Source organism: Raphanus sativus, chromosome 2 (assembly GCF_000801105.2).
Source record: "Raphanus sativus cultivar WK10039 chromosome 2, ASM80110v3, whole genome shotgun sequence".
In the NCBI taxonomy this organism is placed as follows: domain Eukaryota; kingdom Viridiplantae; phylum Streptophyta; class Magnoliopsida; order Brassicales; family Brassicaceae; genus Raphanus; species Raphanus sativus.
The window spans coordinates 7574397-7591216 of record NC_079512.1 but is presented as its reverse complement, the minus strand read 5'-3'; the positions used below and the strand labels follow the sequence as shown (position 1 = coordinate 7591216).

Sequence of the window (16820 nt, the reverse complement as noted above, 5' to 3'; positions counted from 1 at the left end):
AGACCAATCAGAATTCTTTTGTTTTTATGACTTATCCATAATCTGACCAATTTACAACCGAACAAGTTAGGCCCATTTCCAAATAAGTCCATGCATGTGAAAAGGATGTTCAGCCCATCAAAATCATCTTCATAATCAAACCTTATACCCTGAAATAAAAAGATGTTTTGGGATTAAAACTCTAAACAAACCCTCCATAGCCAATAATTCTAAACTATAAAAACACTATCGATTAAATATAACGTATATACTTCACAAGAATATAAATCAATGTTCAAATTCATATTTTTTAGTTCATTCCTCCACGGCTCCACCTACCTATATGCTATTTCAAATATTCGTTTATGAAAATGCAGTGTATACTTATGGATAGTATTGACACTTTAATTAAGCCAAAAATATGGAAATCGAATTTGAACCAAAGATATTACAGGATATTCCCATTTTCAGTTAGTGTAATTATAAATAAAGTTCTCTAAATTTTTATTAGGAAATCTATTTTATCTTTTAAACAGCCACTAATTTATATATAGCACATGAGATGGTACATGGCTTGAAGACCAATCCGAACTGCAAAGGAGAATACATTGCAATAAAAACGGATATGTCTAAGGCCTACGACCGAGTAAAATGAGGTTTCTTGGAAATTCTGTTTAAGAGAATGGGTTTTGACAGCAAATGGATCCAATGGATCATGATGTGCATTCGCTCAGTCACATATACTATTCTCATCAATGGGCAAACCTATGGAAAGATTACACCGGAACGTGGCATTAGACAAGGTGACCCACTCTCACCGTTCCTATTTATACTATGTGCAGAAGCGTTAGTGCACGTTATGAATAGAGCTGAGATGGAAGAAGACATCACGGGGATGCGTCTAACGAAGAACTGCCCCTCTATTCAACATCTGCTCTTTGCCGATGACAGCCTATTTCTGTGTAAAGCAACGTTGAAAGAGTGTACTAGCTTCTTACACTGTCTGAAGTTATATGGCAAGGCATCTGGTCAAGAGATCAATTTTCACAAGTCATCTATAACGTTTGGCGCTGACATCGACCCAATAATGAAACGCCTGATAGCTGAGCTGTTGGAGATTGAGAACGAGGGTGGGGCTGGCACGTACTTGGGACTACCAGAATGCTTCAGTGGCTCGAAACAAAAGCTGTTAGCTTTTATAGGCGAGAAACTAGGCAAAAGACTTAGTGGATGGTACTCTAAAACGCTTTCACTTGGTGGAAAGGAGGTGTTACTAAAGTCTATTGCCATGGCTCTCCCGGTATATGCTATGTCCTGTTTCAGACTGACGAAACACCAGTGCCAGAAAATTATGAGTGCAATGTCGGCCTTTTGGTGGAATGCGTGTAGTGACAAGAAGAAGATACACTGGGTATCTTGGCCAAACCTCTGTTTACCGAAGGAACTTGGAGGTCTAGGCTTCCGTGACATCGAGGATTTTAATCAAGCCTTATTGGCTAAACAAGCTTGGAAGTTGCTAAATGAACCTCAAAGTCTTTTGGCGCAAGTGTACAAGGGGAGATACTATGCTAACAAAGACTTCTTAGACTGTGGTCAAGGTTATAGACCTTCTTATGCTTGGAGAAGTATCTTGTTTGGGCGTGAACTACTACAGAAGGGTCTCATTAAATCTATTGGGAACGGCAGAGATACATATGTCTGGGGAGAGAAGTGGATTTTGGATGAGACACCTCGGAGGCCTATCAACCGCCAACTTCTCTTTGACGTAATGCTCAAGGTATCGTCATTAACAGATGGCTCAGGTGGTTGGGATAATGACAAACTTGCGGAGCTATTCCCTCCTAATGAGATTCACAGAATCCAGCAAATGAGGCCAGGTGAAACAGAGGATTGCTTTATTTGGGCATACACAAGACATGGAGCATATACTGTTAAAACTGGCTATGAGATGTTAGTGCGAGAGAAAGCAGTAATGGCAGGAGTGATTTCACAGCAGGAACAGATTCGTAACGGTCTGAAGAAACGGATATGGAAAATTCCAACCTTGCCAAAGATACGTATGTTCCTTTGGAGAGCAGTATCAGGAGCACTTGCGGTAGCTGAACGCCTTAATTACAGAGGCTTGGATGTGAATCCCTCCTGCAAATTGTGTAATGGAGGAACAGAAACGATTAATCATGTCTTATTCCAATGTCCAATAGCTGCTACTATATGGTCTGCGGCAGGAAACCCTCTTCATGTGGATACTCTGGTCCGATCTCTTGAGGAAAGTATGACTTCTATTTTCAATATGATGGAGGACAAGAGCCGGTCCCAGGTGTCAACGCGAGCTATTCCGTGGATCCTATGGCTAATCTGGAAGAATAGGAACTCCATTCTTTATGCTGATACACAAGTCTCAAAGGATAAAGCATTGAGCGATATGATGCAGGAAGTTGAACAATGGTTTGTCCTTAACCATTCTGCAGTTCAGAACACGGGTGAGAGGATCAACGTTGAGACATGGCGTCCACCAGAGGAGGGGGTTATAAAATGCAATGTTCACGCTAACTGGCGCAATGCAGTACTTCACAGTGGAGTAGCTTGGATAGCAAGAGACGAGTCGGGGAACGTATCACACCATGCTCGAGATGCGATCATCAACACACCTAATCGTTTGATAGCAGAGTTACGTTGTGTGAGTTGGGCCCTCAATAGTCTATCTGACCTTGGAGTGACAAAGGTGATCATTACATCGGACTACAAGGAGGTAATACAAGCTTTAAAATCTCCTACTCAATGGCCAAGATACAGAGACTTAATCCATCAAGTACTAAAGCTTAAAGACAAGTTCGTGATGGTGGCATTTGAAGTTGAAAACGTCTCTGCAAATGGGATTGTAAGAGAGATAGCGAGAAGTGTATTAAGAGATGGAAGATTCCAATCCTACTTAGCATTGGGAGGTCCATCTTGGCTACATGATAGGCTTGCGAGAGAAAGGAATGGAAACGGCATTTGACTCTTATTTAGAGTGTTGCGAGTTGTCCTTTATGATCACTACCTTGTGGTAGAAGGCTTTGCCTTGGTTTGTTTTATTCTGTTTTGTACTCCCTCCTTTGATTAATATCAAATTCAGACGTTCAAAAAAAAAATTATATATAGCTTAGATACCAAATCTATTTGAAGTATATTCTTTAACTCATTCCGTGATTTCCATGTTCAATTTTACAAATATGGCGAGTATTCATATTTTTAACAACATAATATTCACTATTTGATACCTATAATAAATCTAAAACAAAATATAGAAAAAGAAGATTATACGATATAGCTACAATCACGGTTAAAAGAATTAAATCTAATCATATCGCGGGTCCAATACACAAAGAATATCTTGGGTTTCAAATTGGTAACTGAAATTTTCGAAATATTAACTAGAAAATCTCGTGAGATTTTGAGTATGCAACAAGTTTTTCCAAAAACCTAAACACCTCTCCCTATTATAAATAGCAGCGCCTCTTCCTAATCAAACTCACACCATCAAACAAACAAAGGGCTTCTAAATTACGATAGTGGTTAAAACTATCTATTTTTGCTATCAATACTACTAACCTTTACCATGTTTTATTTTGTCAGATGTGCTGGGCAAAGTTTTGGATTGTGTTGAGGCAATACCATTCAGCGTCCATTCAGCGTACTTGGGGAAGCAACGTAAAAAGCTGGAGGTGATCCTAAGCGATATCAAGTAAGTTTTCTGTCATTTTAAAACAAAGATAATTCCTTACATTTGGATGAAATTACAACTAACCTGTTCTTGACTTGCATCTACTAAGTCCCTGTCCCATTTTCTTCAGATGAATAAAGCTCTGTCTCTAAATTTTTAACTGCACGCACCTGCACATGAATTGTATACATAATTAAGTCAACTCACTAACTCTAAAGGAGATGAGATTAACAGTCTCACGTATAATAAAAAAGCTATAGTGGGAGACTTATCTGTGTACAGTTGAAGAAATCCTTAATTATTTAACACAAAGACATCAACTTAGATTTAACTTTTGTTATCTTCCTGTGCCTCTTACGACTTCATTGAATTGATCGGAACAGGTACAGTTGACAACCATCTCGGACTCATCGTTTTTATCACAGATGGCTTCATATTCGACATGCAAATATTTATGAACTGAAACAAATTTATATGCATTGATGTTAGAGATTTGTAAAAATATAACTACAGAATCTATATAATTTAAACGAAAAGTGAGAGAATATAACCGTATAGAAATCGGAGAATGAGAGTTGTCGGTAGATCTTGAATTCAATCGTCGTTCTGTTTTGCAGAGAGCATTTTCTTTTCATCGATTCATTTTCTGGAAAAAAAAAACAATTTGCTTCATCTGATGTTGTCACGTTAATGTGAGTGTGGGCTGGATCTTTTAAATAGATTGGTATTAAGTGATCAAATTATAGATGATGAGCTGGGCTATATAAGAGCCCAAATGTTACACCCACTAGATAATGAAAAAAATTATGGATAACCCAATTCAAAATAGATTAACAAAGTCCAAATTTGTGACGAAAAATATTATATTCAATTTACATAGATACTAGGTGTTTTCCTCGAAAAAATCTGATAATATTTTTTAAAATTGATTAAATTATTCATATGCTTAATTTGTTATTAATATTATATAAAATTGAATAAATGTGTGAATCCTAAAACTTTGTGAATTTTTTATAGTTTGAAGAAAATAATAAATGGTTATTAAAAACATAATCTCTTTTTAATTTCATGTATATATTCATAGTTGATGCAAGATTGCTAAATAATGCTACGCACAAAAATATATTTAATATATATATATATATATATGACATAATGATTTAAGATATATAGTTTTAGTTTGTATTGGACTATGAGTTGTAATAGCTCTTTTTTATTTAAAATCAAAAATTGAATTTAGTTGGATTAGAGATGTCCTAAATCTTAAAATCGAGTTTTAAGATTTTAGTTTATGCATTGACGCTTACTGTAACCAATGATAAAAGGCTTCCAAGAAAATCAAAATTTCTAACCTTTTTAGGACATCTCCAAAACTTGATTTGGTTGATTTTAAAAGTATAAATATAATATAAAAATTATCTAATTAGTCCATTTTGCATTCATTTAAATTATAGTTTTATTGATTTAAAACTAAAATGAAACAATTCATTTTCTTACCCCGTCTCATTTAAATTAAAATATGTGTTCATATTTTTGTAATAGAGTGGGAGTAATATGTTTCTTTTGTATTGTCTTATAAATATTTTTTTCTTATTTATCTTATATGTAGATTTGAATGCAGAAAATTATAGTTTTCATTTGCTTTTTTTTACATATTTTTAATCAAAAAATACATAAATACAATTTATACACTCGAAAATAAAAACCATAAATACAGTTGTTTATTTTTAATGTTGGGTTGGTAGTGTAAGTTAACGGTTTGGTAGAGATGTATTATATCAGAATAGTATTTGTATAGTTAATGTATTCATTAAACATTTATTGTTGGAGTTTAAATCTTCCTTTTTTAAAATTTTAGAATATTCTCTATTGTCATAAACTTTAATATTAGAGTGTTTTAGATAATATTAATTATTTATATTAAACTATAACTAAAGAGTGGCATAGCTTTGTAATTAACTTAAAAATCAAGGGCAAATACCTATTAGGTATTTTACTTTAATAGTATAGATATTAAATAAATATGTAAAAATTGCATAATTGTCAAAAATTAAAATTAAAATAAGAAACTAATGATTTTACTATTTAATTTATTTTAAAATTTAATTTTAATAATTTTCTTAAAAAATGTATACATTTTTGAAAAATATAATTAATTTAAATGATATTTAGAAATTTGAAATGCCATAGTTGAATATATGTATTTTAATGATGATTTATGAATTATTACCATATTCTAAAACAATCCAAAAATACAAATCGAAAATAAATGTAATATATGAGTAATTATCATATTTTAAAAAGTTTACCAAAAATATAAATTAACATTAAATGTTATTGTCCAAGTCATATTAATCTATAAAAATGTCATCAATTTTAGTAGCCATGTCATATTATTTTTTGAAAATGATTGTAGAAAGACATGTGACAAAATCACTTCTCAAATATAGTCTAGGGGACACTACATTATATCAAATTATTAAGAAATTAAATTTATGTTTAAATTTTAAATAATATGAAAAATTAATTTATTGCTGTATAAATATACAACTTCGTATAACATGTCTTACCATGTATGCATAATTTATAAAAATAAACAGTCATTATAACTAGACAATATAATCTTATTTATAAAGATAAAATTTATTAGTTACAAAAATTAAGAGAAAATTAAAAGAGGGTCAAAATCTAGTCTATACTATTAAAGCAGAATCCCTCATAGGATTTTGCCCCTAATGTTTGAAGATATTTACAAAGAAATACCACTCATTAAATACTAATCTATTATTTTAAATTTTTAAAACAACATAATTGCCTAACAATTAAAATCTGGCGGATGTATTAATCTCAGTGGGCTGTCAATCAAAAGTCCATTTTTATGTCTACTCCAATTATAAATTATAAAGAAGCCTTAAAGAATTTAACTTATTATTATACAACTAATAATTAAAGATTATATTCCACGTAACGTGTTAGAAATCGTGTATATACAGTATAAAAAACCTATTCCCGAGAATTACACGAAAATATACAATCCCTAAACCATATAATATAACAAAAATATACAAAAATTTGACATAAGTTATAAAAATAATCTTACAACGTATATGACTTTAGTATTATTAAAAATATTTTTGTAATGATTTTATATATATATATATATATATATATACATTTAGAAAGTTAATCCTAAAAAATTGATGGATACTAAAAATATCTCATTCTTAAAACTTGGTGATCAATTCAATATCACTTAAAACGAAAACTAACTAAAATATTAACAATTATACTTTTAAAAATTAAAATTATAACCAGTTTTAAAATATAAACATCATTTCAAAAATAGTATATGACGGATCTAATAGAAAAATATAATATTTTGATTCTCATATATGTAACTTTAGATATATTTAGAAAATTAACAGTACTACAAAATTAAATATGTTAACATATGCTATATATATATATATATATATATATATATATATATATATTGGAGTCTATCTTTTTGACGACGATATGAAAACACTGTTTAAAACTAAAAATTGTACTAAGACAACTTTAGAACTATTTGTTACCTAATAAAAAGGTTAAAAAATCATATATATATATATATATCAAATTAATTAACAAAATATGTCCGCGCTTTAAAAGCGCAGGTCAAAAAGTACCTAATAATATACTTAAACTAAAATCCCGAATCTATTTCAAACCAAATCAATTCCAGAATATTCTCTATAACATTCCTTTTTTCTTATTTATTACACACAATAAATTCAAAAGATAATATATAGAAACAAGATTTTCCGATTGAACTAAATTAACTTGATGAACAAGCATCAAATATATTTGACCGCTTTCAAAATATTAATTATAAATCAAAAATTTTAATAAAACAATTTTTTTTAACTTTAATAACATTGTCTTAATTTTAACAGAATATTAATATTTGACCACTTTCAAAAATTCTCAGTTATAAATATAAATATAATAAATTAGCATCATATTATATATTATTTTGTCCATTTCTGAATAAGTATCATTTTGACATTTTCACACAGATTAAGAAGCTAGCTGAAATATATGTAAATTGTTGTTACTTACACTTTTATGGCCAATAATATTTAAGATAAATAAAATTATTTATAAATCCAAAAAGTTTACAATTAATTTTCAGCTGAAAGTAAATACAATTTCCATTGGAATTATAAAATGATATTTTTTGTATAATAATATTTTTTTAAATGACATGCTTTGTATAACAAGAAAAAAAAAATTAAAACGACAGTTATTATAAAAAAGGGAGTCTTATCTTTATATTTCAAGAATTATTATCCTAAACATGTAAAACAACTACTACACGTATACAAAAAATGCATTATATAATATTTGAAAATGAGACAATCCGGCGCTTTGAAAGCGCGGGTCAAAATCTAGTTAGTCTTTAAAGTTAGTTTAGCATTTGACTGAGTTTAGGGTATACTTTTATATTCAAAATCAAGTTTTTAATATTTTGCATAAATCTCTGTTAGAATTTGGGTTGGGTTTTGAGATATTTTTAAAAATTTAAAAAATTAAAATATGAAAAAAATTAAAGTAAAAAAGTTATTTTGATCATTTTCCTTTTTGGAGTCTGTTTTGGTAAAAGAAGCTTAAAATATATATTTTAGAAAATTTCCCTTAATTAATATCCAAAAGTATTTTTAAAAAACATGAAATATGTGCACGCACATTACTTTTCAGTTTACAAGGGAGTATCTAGGGTTTCAAAGCACTATTTGCGATGAAAACATCCCGACGCAACACACAATCTCCGGTCTCAGTTGGAAACTCAGAGACGATCCCTATTGATCTCATCATCGAAATACTCTTGAGGTTGCCGGCGAAGTGGATACCTAAATGTTGCTGTGTATCCAAGTCTTGGGCTTACGTACTCGGCCGTGAATATTTCACGGAGCTTTTCATCACCAGGTCTCGAGCTCGTCCGCATATCTTGCTCTCTTGCATAGAAAACAGTGAAGAGTCGTTGTTATTCTCGATACCTCAAGTCCAAAAGCCAGATGTTATAGCCGCCAATTATATTATGAGGTTGCCTTCTACACATTACTCTGAAAATATTGGTTCTCTCTGCGGTTTAGTCTGTTTTACACATCTTAAGTCTCGTAAAAAGAGCCGGTGATATGTAACCCTAGCACAAGACAATTCTTAACTTTACCCCACGTGAAGACCAAGAGTGTTGTGGTGAACAGTTTTCTTGGGTTTGATCCAATTGATAAACAATTCAAGATATTGTCCATGACCTCGAGGACTCATATAAATTGTGAAGAGTATCAAGTTCTGACTTTAGGGACTAAGAAAAAGATGTCTTGGAGAATGATCGAATGTTGCATACCCCATTCTTATGTTCAAAATGATGGGATATGCATCGATGGTGTTATATATTATGTAACTATGGCCAATTGGCGTCCAAGGGCTATTAGTATAATTTGCTTTGATATTAGGTCTGAGAAGTTCAAAGTTATTAATAAAGCTAACGAGATGTCACTATGGAGTTTATCAACTCTTGTAAATTACAAGGGTACATTAGGTGCTCTTTTGTCTGAAGGGTGCGCCAAAGTTACCAGAGAAACTAAATGTTTTGAGCTGTGGGTTTTAGTAGATGCTGATAAACATGAATGGTCGAAGCATATATCCATTTCGCTGCCCCTGTTGTGGAAGGATATAGTTGCAGAGGTCAGGATATATTTTGTTGGAGTGACTGGTACAGATGAAATCGTGTTGTCGCCATGCTATTTATCTTGTTTATCCTAGCCTTATTGTTTCCATGTTTACTACTACAACATCGAGAGCAATATAATCAGAAGAGTTGAAATCCAAGGAATGAATGCGTTTAGGGATTGTAAAATTCGCCTCTCTCTAAACCATGTAGAGGACGTGAAGCTTTTTCAATATATTTAGGACTTTAAACTCAAGACTTTGTAACAGGTCATGGGACCTTACTTCTCCTTATGCTATTTGATGACCTTTCTCTGTTCTTTTGTTTGTGTGATGGTGGAGACTGTATCAATCTCTGTGTTTACAGTTTTGCCTTTTGAAATCTTCTCTTCATGAGGAAGCCAAACAATTTTAGCTTTATGAGTAGACATATTTTAAACCCAACCCTCCCTCATCTTTGGGTTTACAAACCTCTGACCAAACAATTTTAGCTTTATGAGTAGACATATTTTATTATATTGTTACAAAATTACGTAATGAAAGCATGCAACAATTATATGTATGCTGAATCCCATCAGTACACTGTACACCACAAGCCACCGCTCAAAGTTTTGACTTTTGACCATGTAAAAACGAACTACAAATATAGACGGGCCGGGATGTTTGGGCCACTACATGGGCTTTTAGTGCACTTGGTGGTATCGAATGATTTCCTTGGGCGGAAAAACAAAGAGGCTGGCTCTCTTTTGAATCCTCTCCCCCACAGATCTCTATCATTCATCGCCATTCTCCTTCTCCTTCTTCTTCGTCTTCACTGCCACACTTTCGTTTCCCGTTGACAAAAGGTAAAGCCTTTTCTTCTCTTCTCGTTTTCTTCTTCTACCTCTTATCTTTTATTGTATTCACTTTAAAAGTAAAAAAAAAAATTGTGAGCTTCGTGTCGTTTCATATTCCATTTCAATTTTGAATTTTTGAAACTGGGTTTTACTCGTTTAGTCTATGCGAGACGTCTCGAATTTAGGTTTATAGTAGAGATTCTTGGGCTGTTCTCGTCACTGTTCTTCAACCCTAAATCTTTTTGAAGTTTCTTCAGTGAACCAATTTTGAGTCTTGAATTTTTCCTCTTTTTTTTTCTGACTGGGGTTTCAATTGGGTTTTGGGGGAAACAGTAAGAAGAAGCTGGATCTTGTCGTGTGGTTTCTTGATGATTCTTTCTGTTTACCTGAGCTGAATGTTGTTTTGAGAGTCCTTAGAACTGAAATCTTATATTCTTTAGCCTTTGGTTTTCTCATTTGCTGATTGTGAAACTCTTCTAGGAGGATATAAATAATTCAGGATTTAATTTAAAAAAAGATGGCAGCTTCAAGCTTCTCTGGTTTAGAAGGTCAGAAAGATGAACACAATTCTGGTAAAAGGTCCTTTCTTTTATTTAAAAATTAAATGGCATATTTTTACTGATTCAGGAAATTGCTTAGCGTTTCCATTTTTCGATATTTCCTTTTTCTTGGAGTGCTTTACTTTGATCTTTTAGTATATGCTTTTGGAGGGTTTATCTGTTTTTAGTCCAAGGGAAAAGGCTCTGAGTTTTGTTTGGTATTTGATTGTTTTAGTTTCAAATAACGAAGAGCTTTTGGGTTTTGTTTCTGTTTGTGATTCTTTGCTCTTATCAGACATGGAGGAAGACATGGATCTAACAGAAGATGATTTCAGAAATGTCTCTGGCCAGTTCTCAAGGGATACATCCACAGCCACGACGGTTAGAGATACTGTCAATGTCAGTGCTGAAACTGTGAAAGTGGATGTTAGTTGTATCCTTTTTTTTTGTTCTTTATATGATTCAAGAACATATTAGGATTCATTTTGCTCAAACACTTTGAATGCATGTGGTTACGTTTTCGTTCTTTTTTTCCATAATTCCATGTGATCAGCTAAAACTGGTGTTAAAAGAGCCAGAACAATCTCTAACGAGCATCAACCTTCAGTCCATGTTACTTATAAACACTTAACAAGGTTAGTTCAATAGAAGACTATCTACAAGTTACTGTTGGTGTTTTTTGTATTAATTCTTGCTCTCCTTCATCTTACAGAGCTAGCAAGCAGAAGCTGGAAAGCTTACTACAGCAATGGTCAGAATGGGAAGCAGAACAAACTTCTCTTCTTTGCCAATCTGATCAGGATCAAGAACCAGTACTAGAATCTGGTGAGGACACATACTTTCCTGCTTTGCGTGTGGGATTGCAGAAGTCATCATCTGTGGTGAGTGAAACTGTCGCCAAAAGCATATAGAACTTTGAAGTTTTTCAGTAATCCTTAGTGATAGGTACATTCTTCTTGCATGTGCAGTCATTCTGGTTCGACTGCAAAACTGGTCAGGATTCTCTAAAGGAGTTTGTTCCAGTGGAGAGCAGCACTACTCCTCTTTATAACCGTAAATTCACAATTGGTTTAGATTCAACCGTTGGCTCAAGTAACGTGGAAGGGTACACTAATCTAATCTGATTTTTGTGACATACTTAAGTATCTAACTTGTGCATTCTCTTGAAACTTTTTGTGTTTTATTGTTCCAGAGGCTTGGAGATTATCGATGATGATCCTCCACGCTGCTTCAACTGTGGCGCATACAGTCATTCAATGAGAGAATGTCCAAAGCCTTTTGATCGATCAGCTGTTAGTATTGCACGGAGACAGCATAAAAGCAAAAGAAGTCAAAGTTCTCGTCTACCTTCTAGATATTATAAGAGCGCTCAAGGTGGAAAATATGATGGCTTGAAGCCTGGCTCACTTGATCCAGAGACTCGTCAGCTTCTTGGTCTTGGGGTAACTTTTCAAACCTATTCATTACTACACCAGTGAGCTCTCTGTTTAAGCAAAAATACTTGTCTTGTCCAGGAACTGGACCCTCCTCCGTGGCTTCATAGGATGCGAGAGATTGGATATCCACCGGGATATTTAGGTAAAGCTTCTGAGCCATCATTATACCAAAAGGAATGTTTGTTCACACGTTAGTTGTCTCTTCTCTCTATATGTAGCTGTGGAAGAGGATCATCTCTCTGGAATCACTATATTTGACGAGGAAGAGACTGAACCACCAGAAGAAGGGGAAGTGAAAGCTGAGGACGGTGAGATATTGGAAGTAGCAAGCTCTTCAGAGCCGGAAAGGAAAATGACAGTTGAGTTTCCCGGTATAAACGCACCTATCCCAGAGAACGCAGATGTGTGGATATGGCAACAGAGGAAGAACACAGGGTATGGTTACAATCATGATCACCAATACAGAGGAGGCGTAATGGGACCTCCAGGTGTGGAGCTTTCGTCGAGTTATCCTCCAAGGTATGGTGGTGGCATTAGATATGATCACGGGTTAGGTTCAAGAGCAAGAAGCCCTGGCTCGGAATCAGAAAGAAGGTATTACTACTCTCCGTATAATCAAGATTTGAGGTAGAGAGAGATAGAGGAGAGTGATTTAGATTTTAGCAGCAGGAGATGGATTAATTAGTGAGTGAATGTGGGAAATGTATTGTATTGTTTAGGGAGCAATGTTTCTTTTTTTTTTGGATCTCGCTGTAACGAGTGCTAACATGCATGGTGTTTTTCTTTATTCAAGGGAGGTTTCGTTTTGTAACAGTTACACCAATATGGAGGTTTATTATTCATTTACCTCTCTCTCTCTGTTCTACAATTAGTATGTTAATGTTTATATAAATATTAAAAGAAAATGTTATCATCAGCTGTGATAGAATCCGAAAAGATGGTGAACCGGTGCAAATCAAGGCTCATTCGACTGTACCTGTAGTGCAGTTGAAAAAGTGACAGAACAATCAGGCAGATGAGATAGAGCACTCATATCAGCTCACGTATCTTCCTCCGGGGAAGAAACCAACAAAGATCCTAATGAGTTTATTATAACCTACGACAAACTTGCAGGTGTGTGTGTCTTCATTGTTGTAGCTCTCTCTCTCTCTGCTTGTGACACATTGTCTTCTCATTGCGCTTCTGTGTAGTCAGCTTGAAGTGTACCTACTTTGCTAATAAAATGGCTGCGAGTCTCGTGTCATTGTTACTCAACTCCTATATTGTTTATGGAGTTATTCTTGGGTTCACCCACTAGGATGAACATTTAGGTTCACCAACCAATATAAACTTGTCATTTTAAATTCAGTATCTTTTAATTAAGGAAACAAATAATTTGTCAAACTATATTATTTTCTCAAAATAAAATTTAAAAATAAATAAAAATAGTATATAAAAACGAATTAAAAAAAATTAATGTTGTCAACAAAACACTAAATCATAAACTCTAATACTAAACCCTAAAAAATTCTTGGGTTCACCCACTTGGTAAGGGCCTTGGGGGCCAATTGTCATGCCCCCGGGTTCGACGCTAGGCGGGGGGAACTACTCTTCTGTATCACCAGCGGTATTGGGTGTTGGGCCTTGTCCTCAGCCCAGGTAATACCCTCCCGGATGAAGCGGACCGCTGTCTGACCGGGCCCTGGAGAATGACACACGAAGTGGGGAACCCCAGGATTATCAAAAAAAAAAAAAAAAAACCAGACTGCAACGAATTTCACGAAAATGTAACTTTAACAACCCTTCTGGTCATACTACTATGTTTTTTTTTGTCCCAGAGGTTAACTACTATGTAACTTTACGAAAATCTTTTAATAAAAGAAAATAAATTATCAACCAATAATTATATGGGATAATTTGCAAAATACCATATTTAGGATTTGAAATTTGAAAAATGCATTGATTCTATTTTTTTTTGAAAACTACACTTTCTTTAATGTGAATTTACTTTTTATCCCAATTTAGTATTTAAATAATTAATATACAAATTCGTAATTAGTAAGAATATTATAATTATTGATGTTTAAGATAAATATGTGTTTAAAGATGAATATGTTACAATAACAAAGATATATAAAATAAATAAATTATGATATGAATTTTATTTTATTTTGTTAACTTTATTTAAACACAAGTCATGTTGCATTCTATACCAAATTTCCATTCTTCAAGTCATCATCTACCGATAGGTACCAAGTAATTCATGTATGTGTTTATTTTGTTTTACTTTGAATATGTAAAAGAAGAACACTAATTAACATTAAAGCTTTGACTTGTTAATCTTCTTTTTAACGTGGCATGAATACCATTAACTCATATTGAAGTAATTTGCATCCAAATTTTCTGCTCTTGTCTTCACTATGAATTTCCATGATTTTTTATTCATCTTCCACTCTCCTAAATTTCCAGCTAAACACAACATGTTTTTTTTTTTTAAAAGATAGAACTATTGTCAGAATAAAAAAGAAGCAGAAAAATTAGAAACTGAAATCCAATTCATGAATCAACAAACCTCTTGAAATGAGAGGAAGAATCTGTAAAATTAGAGAGAAATGAAAAAAATCAGAAACAGAGATAAAGAGACCAGAAGGTGTTGTGTTATTTTATTTTTTCAAATAATATTTTTTAAAAATATATTCAAAAGATATGAGAAAGATATTGTGTAGTATATTAAAAAGATATTATGCATATTTTCTAACGATTTTTCCTTTTTTAAAACAATTATTAAAAAAATATAATAGGAATTGAAAAATATTAAGATTGGGTAATTTGGTAAATTTATATATAAATAAGTGTATTTTTTCAAATGCTTAAATCAAGGGTGTATTTTTCAAATTATAATCTTGTTGAAGTGCATTTATCCAAATTTTCCCTAATTATATTTTAGTTATTTTGAAAAGTTTATAAATGTATGAGTTTTCAAAATATTATCTTTTTATTTTTATTTTTTAATTGTCGACACTTATTTCTATTAGATTTTAAAACAACATAAATTGCATTATACATAAATTTACTAAACTATATGTAGAAATCTAAAAAATAACTAACTAAGTTTAATAACAAATTAATCAATATCTTATTCTACTAAGAAAAAAATATTATGGTTGAATTTAAAGAAATAGATGCAATCTAATATTTCCAAAGAATAACCAAATTGACTTTATCTTATACTTTTAAACACATACGTCTAATTAAAACAATGTAATATTATTTATAGCAAATCATGCATATAAATTACAAAATAATTTAAAATTGAAAAATAGTTATTATATATTTATTTTGTTAATATTTATATCATGCATAAGCACAAAAGAGTTAATATTAATGTTTGTATGCTTTCTGCATATCCGCTGGTTAAACTTTTTTTACTGTTAAAATCTAGTGATATAAAACTCAGTAAACAACTAAAAGTAAACTTAGATATATGTAGCATCGAAATGAAACTGATATTTAGATTTAGAACGAACAGACATTAGTCACACCATAAGCTTAGAAAATAATCAATTGTACGTGATAAGAGAACAGTTTATAGAAAATTAGCCCAACGACTGTATTTTTTTATTTTCTAGAACGAAGAGAAATTTGATCGATAACAAAAAAGTATTTCACCGACTAACCATGTCATCTTAATTTCTCATGTTTTCTCCTACTTTATCTTCTAATTTCTTTGTGTTCAAAAAAAAAAAAAATCTTCTAATTTCTTTCTACCTTCTTACTACAAATCTAATATTTTTAAATATAGTCATTCATCAAAATTAACCTAAAATTAACCTATGAATGAAAACCAGTTAGTTGGGATAACTAAGAGACACAATTATATAAATTAGAGTTATTAGATTGAGCTGATGTTGATTTCTAGTTTTTAGTTTTTGTTTTTTAGATTTTAGTTTTTGGTTTTTAGATTTTGGTTTTTGGTTTTCAGTTTTTGGTTTTGATTTTTGATTTTTAGATTTAGATTTAGGTTTTTAGTTTTAATGTATTTTTTAGTTTTTTTCAAAAGATTATTAATGCACTACTTTAAAATAATGCAACAAAGTATTTAGAATTACCATTAAACTTTATCAATATATTGTGATTATTATTTTAAAATAAAATACAGTAACATTTTTTAATTATTATATTTTATAAAAAAATTATATTATAGCAAAATATAAACCAAGATATATATATATATATATTATTTAAAGTTAAGTTTCAAAATGTATCATATTTTGGCAAATCAAATAGTTTTTACAAAAACAAAAACTAAAAGCTAAAAACTAAAACTTGCTTAGATGAAAATTAGTTTCTGAAAAAACAAAAACCAAAAACGAAAACAAAAATCCCAAATAATCATGCTATGAATAGTGAAAAACCAAAATATTTAACCGAAAGAGACTAAAAAAATAACCGAAGTTAAATAGATTAAAACCGCAAAAATATATTAATTAGAGAAAAACCTTTAAAACTAAAGATAAAATTTCTATAAACCGGAAAAGAAAAACATGAAGAGAAAAATGAGTTTTGTACTTTATACCCGTGAGAAAATGCTGGAAAACTATAGATTTTATTGATGCAATCATAAATAATTGCC

The 16820-nt window shown here is 31.7% G+C and overlaps 2 protein-coding genes and 1 long non-coding RNA gene across 5 annotated transcripts; 2 read left to right on the top strand and 1 right to left on the bottom strand.

Annotated features, from left to right (window-relative positions):
* On the bottom strand, positions 1–4129 carry LOC130504044 (uncharacterized). The gene is made up of 3 exons (XR_008941101.1): positions 3767–4129; positions 3571–3689; positions 1–149 (listed from the first exon to the last, which is right to left on the bottom strand). It is a non-coding gene; the product is annotated as an uncharacterized LOC130504044 (long non-coding RNA).
* Positions 4130–8418: 4289 nt separating this feature from the next.
* On the top strand, positions 8419–9617 carry LOC108829801 (putative F-box protein At3g23960). The gene is given in 2 exon segments (XM_018603394.2): positions 8419–8850; positions 8853–9617. Coding segments are annotated over 2 exon segments (1026 nt in total). The 5' UTR covers positions 8419–8465; the 3' UTR covers positions 9494–9617.
* A 517-nt stretch (positions 9618–10134) lies between these two features.
* On the top strand, positions 10135–13061 carry LOC108825778 (uncharacterized). 3 transcript variants are annotated; one of them, XM_056996640.1, is made up of 9 exons: positions 10144–10241; positions 10712–10805; positions 11068–11205; positions 11326–11407; positions 11485–11653; positions 11741–11877; positions 11965–12214; positions 12287–12350; positions 12427–13061. In XM_056996640.1, the coding sequence occupies exons 2-9, from the start codon at positions 10751–10753 to the stop codon at positions 12837–12839; spliced, it is 1308 nt and encodes a 435-aa protein (XP_056852620.1). In that variant the 5' UTR covers positions 10144–10241; positions 10712–10750; the 3' UTR covers positions 12840–13061. The 3 variants fall into 3 exon arrangements, with proteins under 3 accessions (XP_056852626.1, XP_056852620.1, XP_056852622.1); XM_056996642.1 differs by having other exon boundaries at positions 10712–10812; XM_056996646.1 differs by lacking the exon at positions 10712–10805 and having other exon boundaries at positions 10135–10241; positions 11066–11205.
* Positions 13062–16820: the final 3759 nt, after the last annotated feature.

Bases quoted from the DNA above. Each gene is read 5' to 3' on its own strand.
- LOC108825778 (XM_056996640.1), top strand. From the start codon at position 10,751: ATGGCAGCTTCAAGCTTCTCTGGTTTAGAAGGTCAGAAAGATGAACAC. The intron at 11,654-11,740 runs GTGAGTGAAACT...TTGCATGTGCAG, and splicing joins TGCAGAAGTCATCATCTGTG to TCATTCTGGTTCGACTGCAA. The intron at 12,215-12,286 runs GTAACTTTTCAA...TGTCTTGTCCAG, and splicing joins GTCAGCTTCTTGGTCTTGGG to GAACTGGACCCTCCTCCGTG.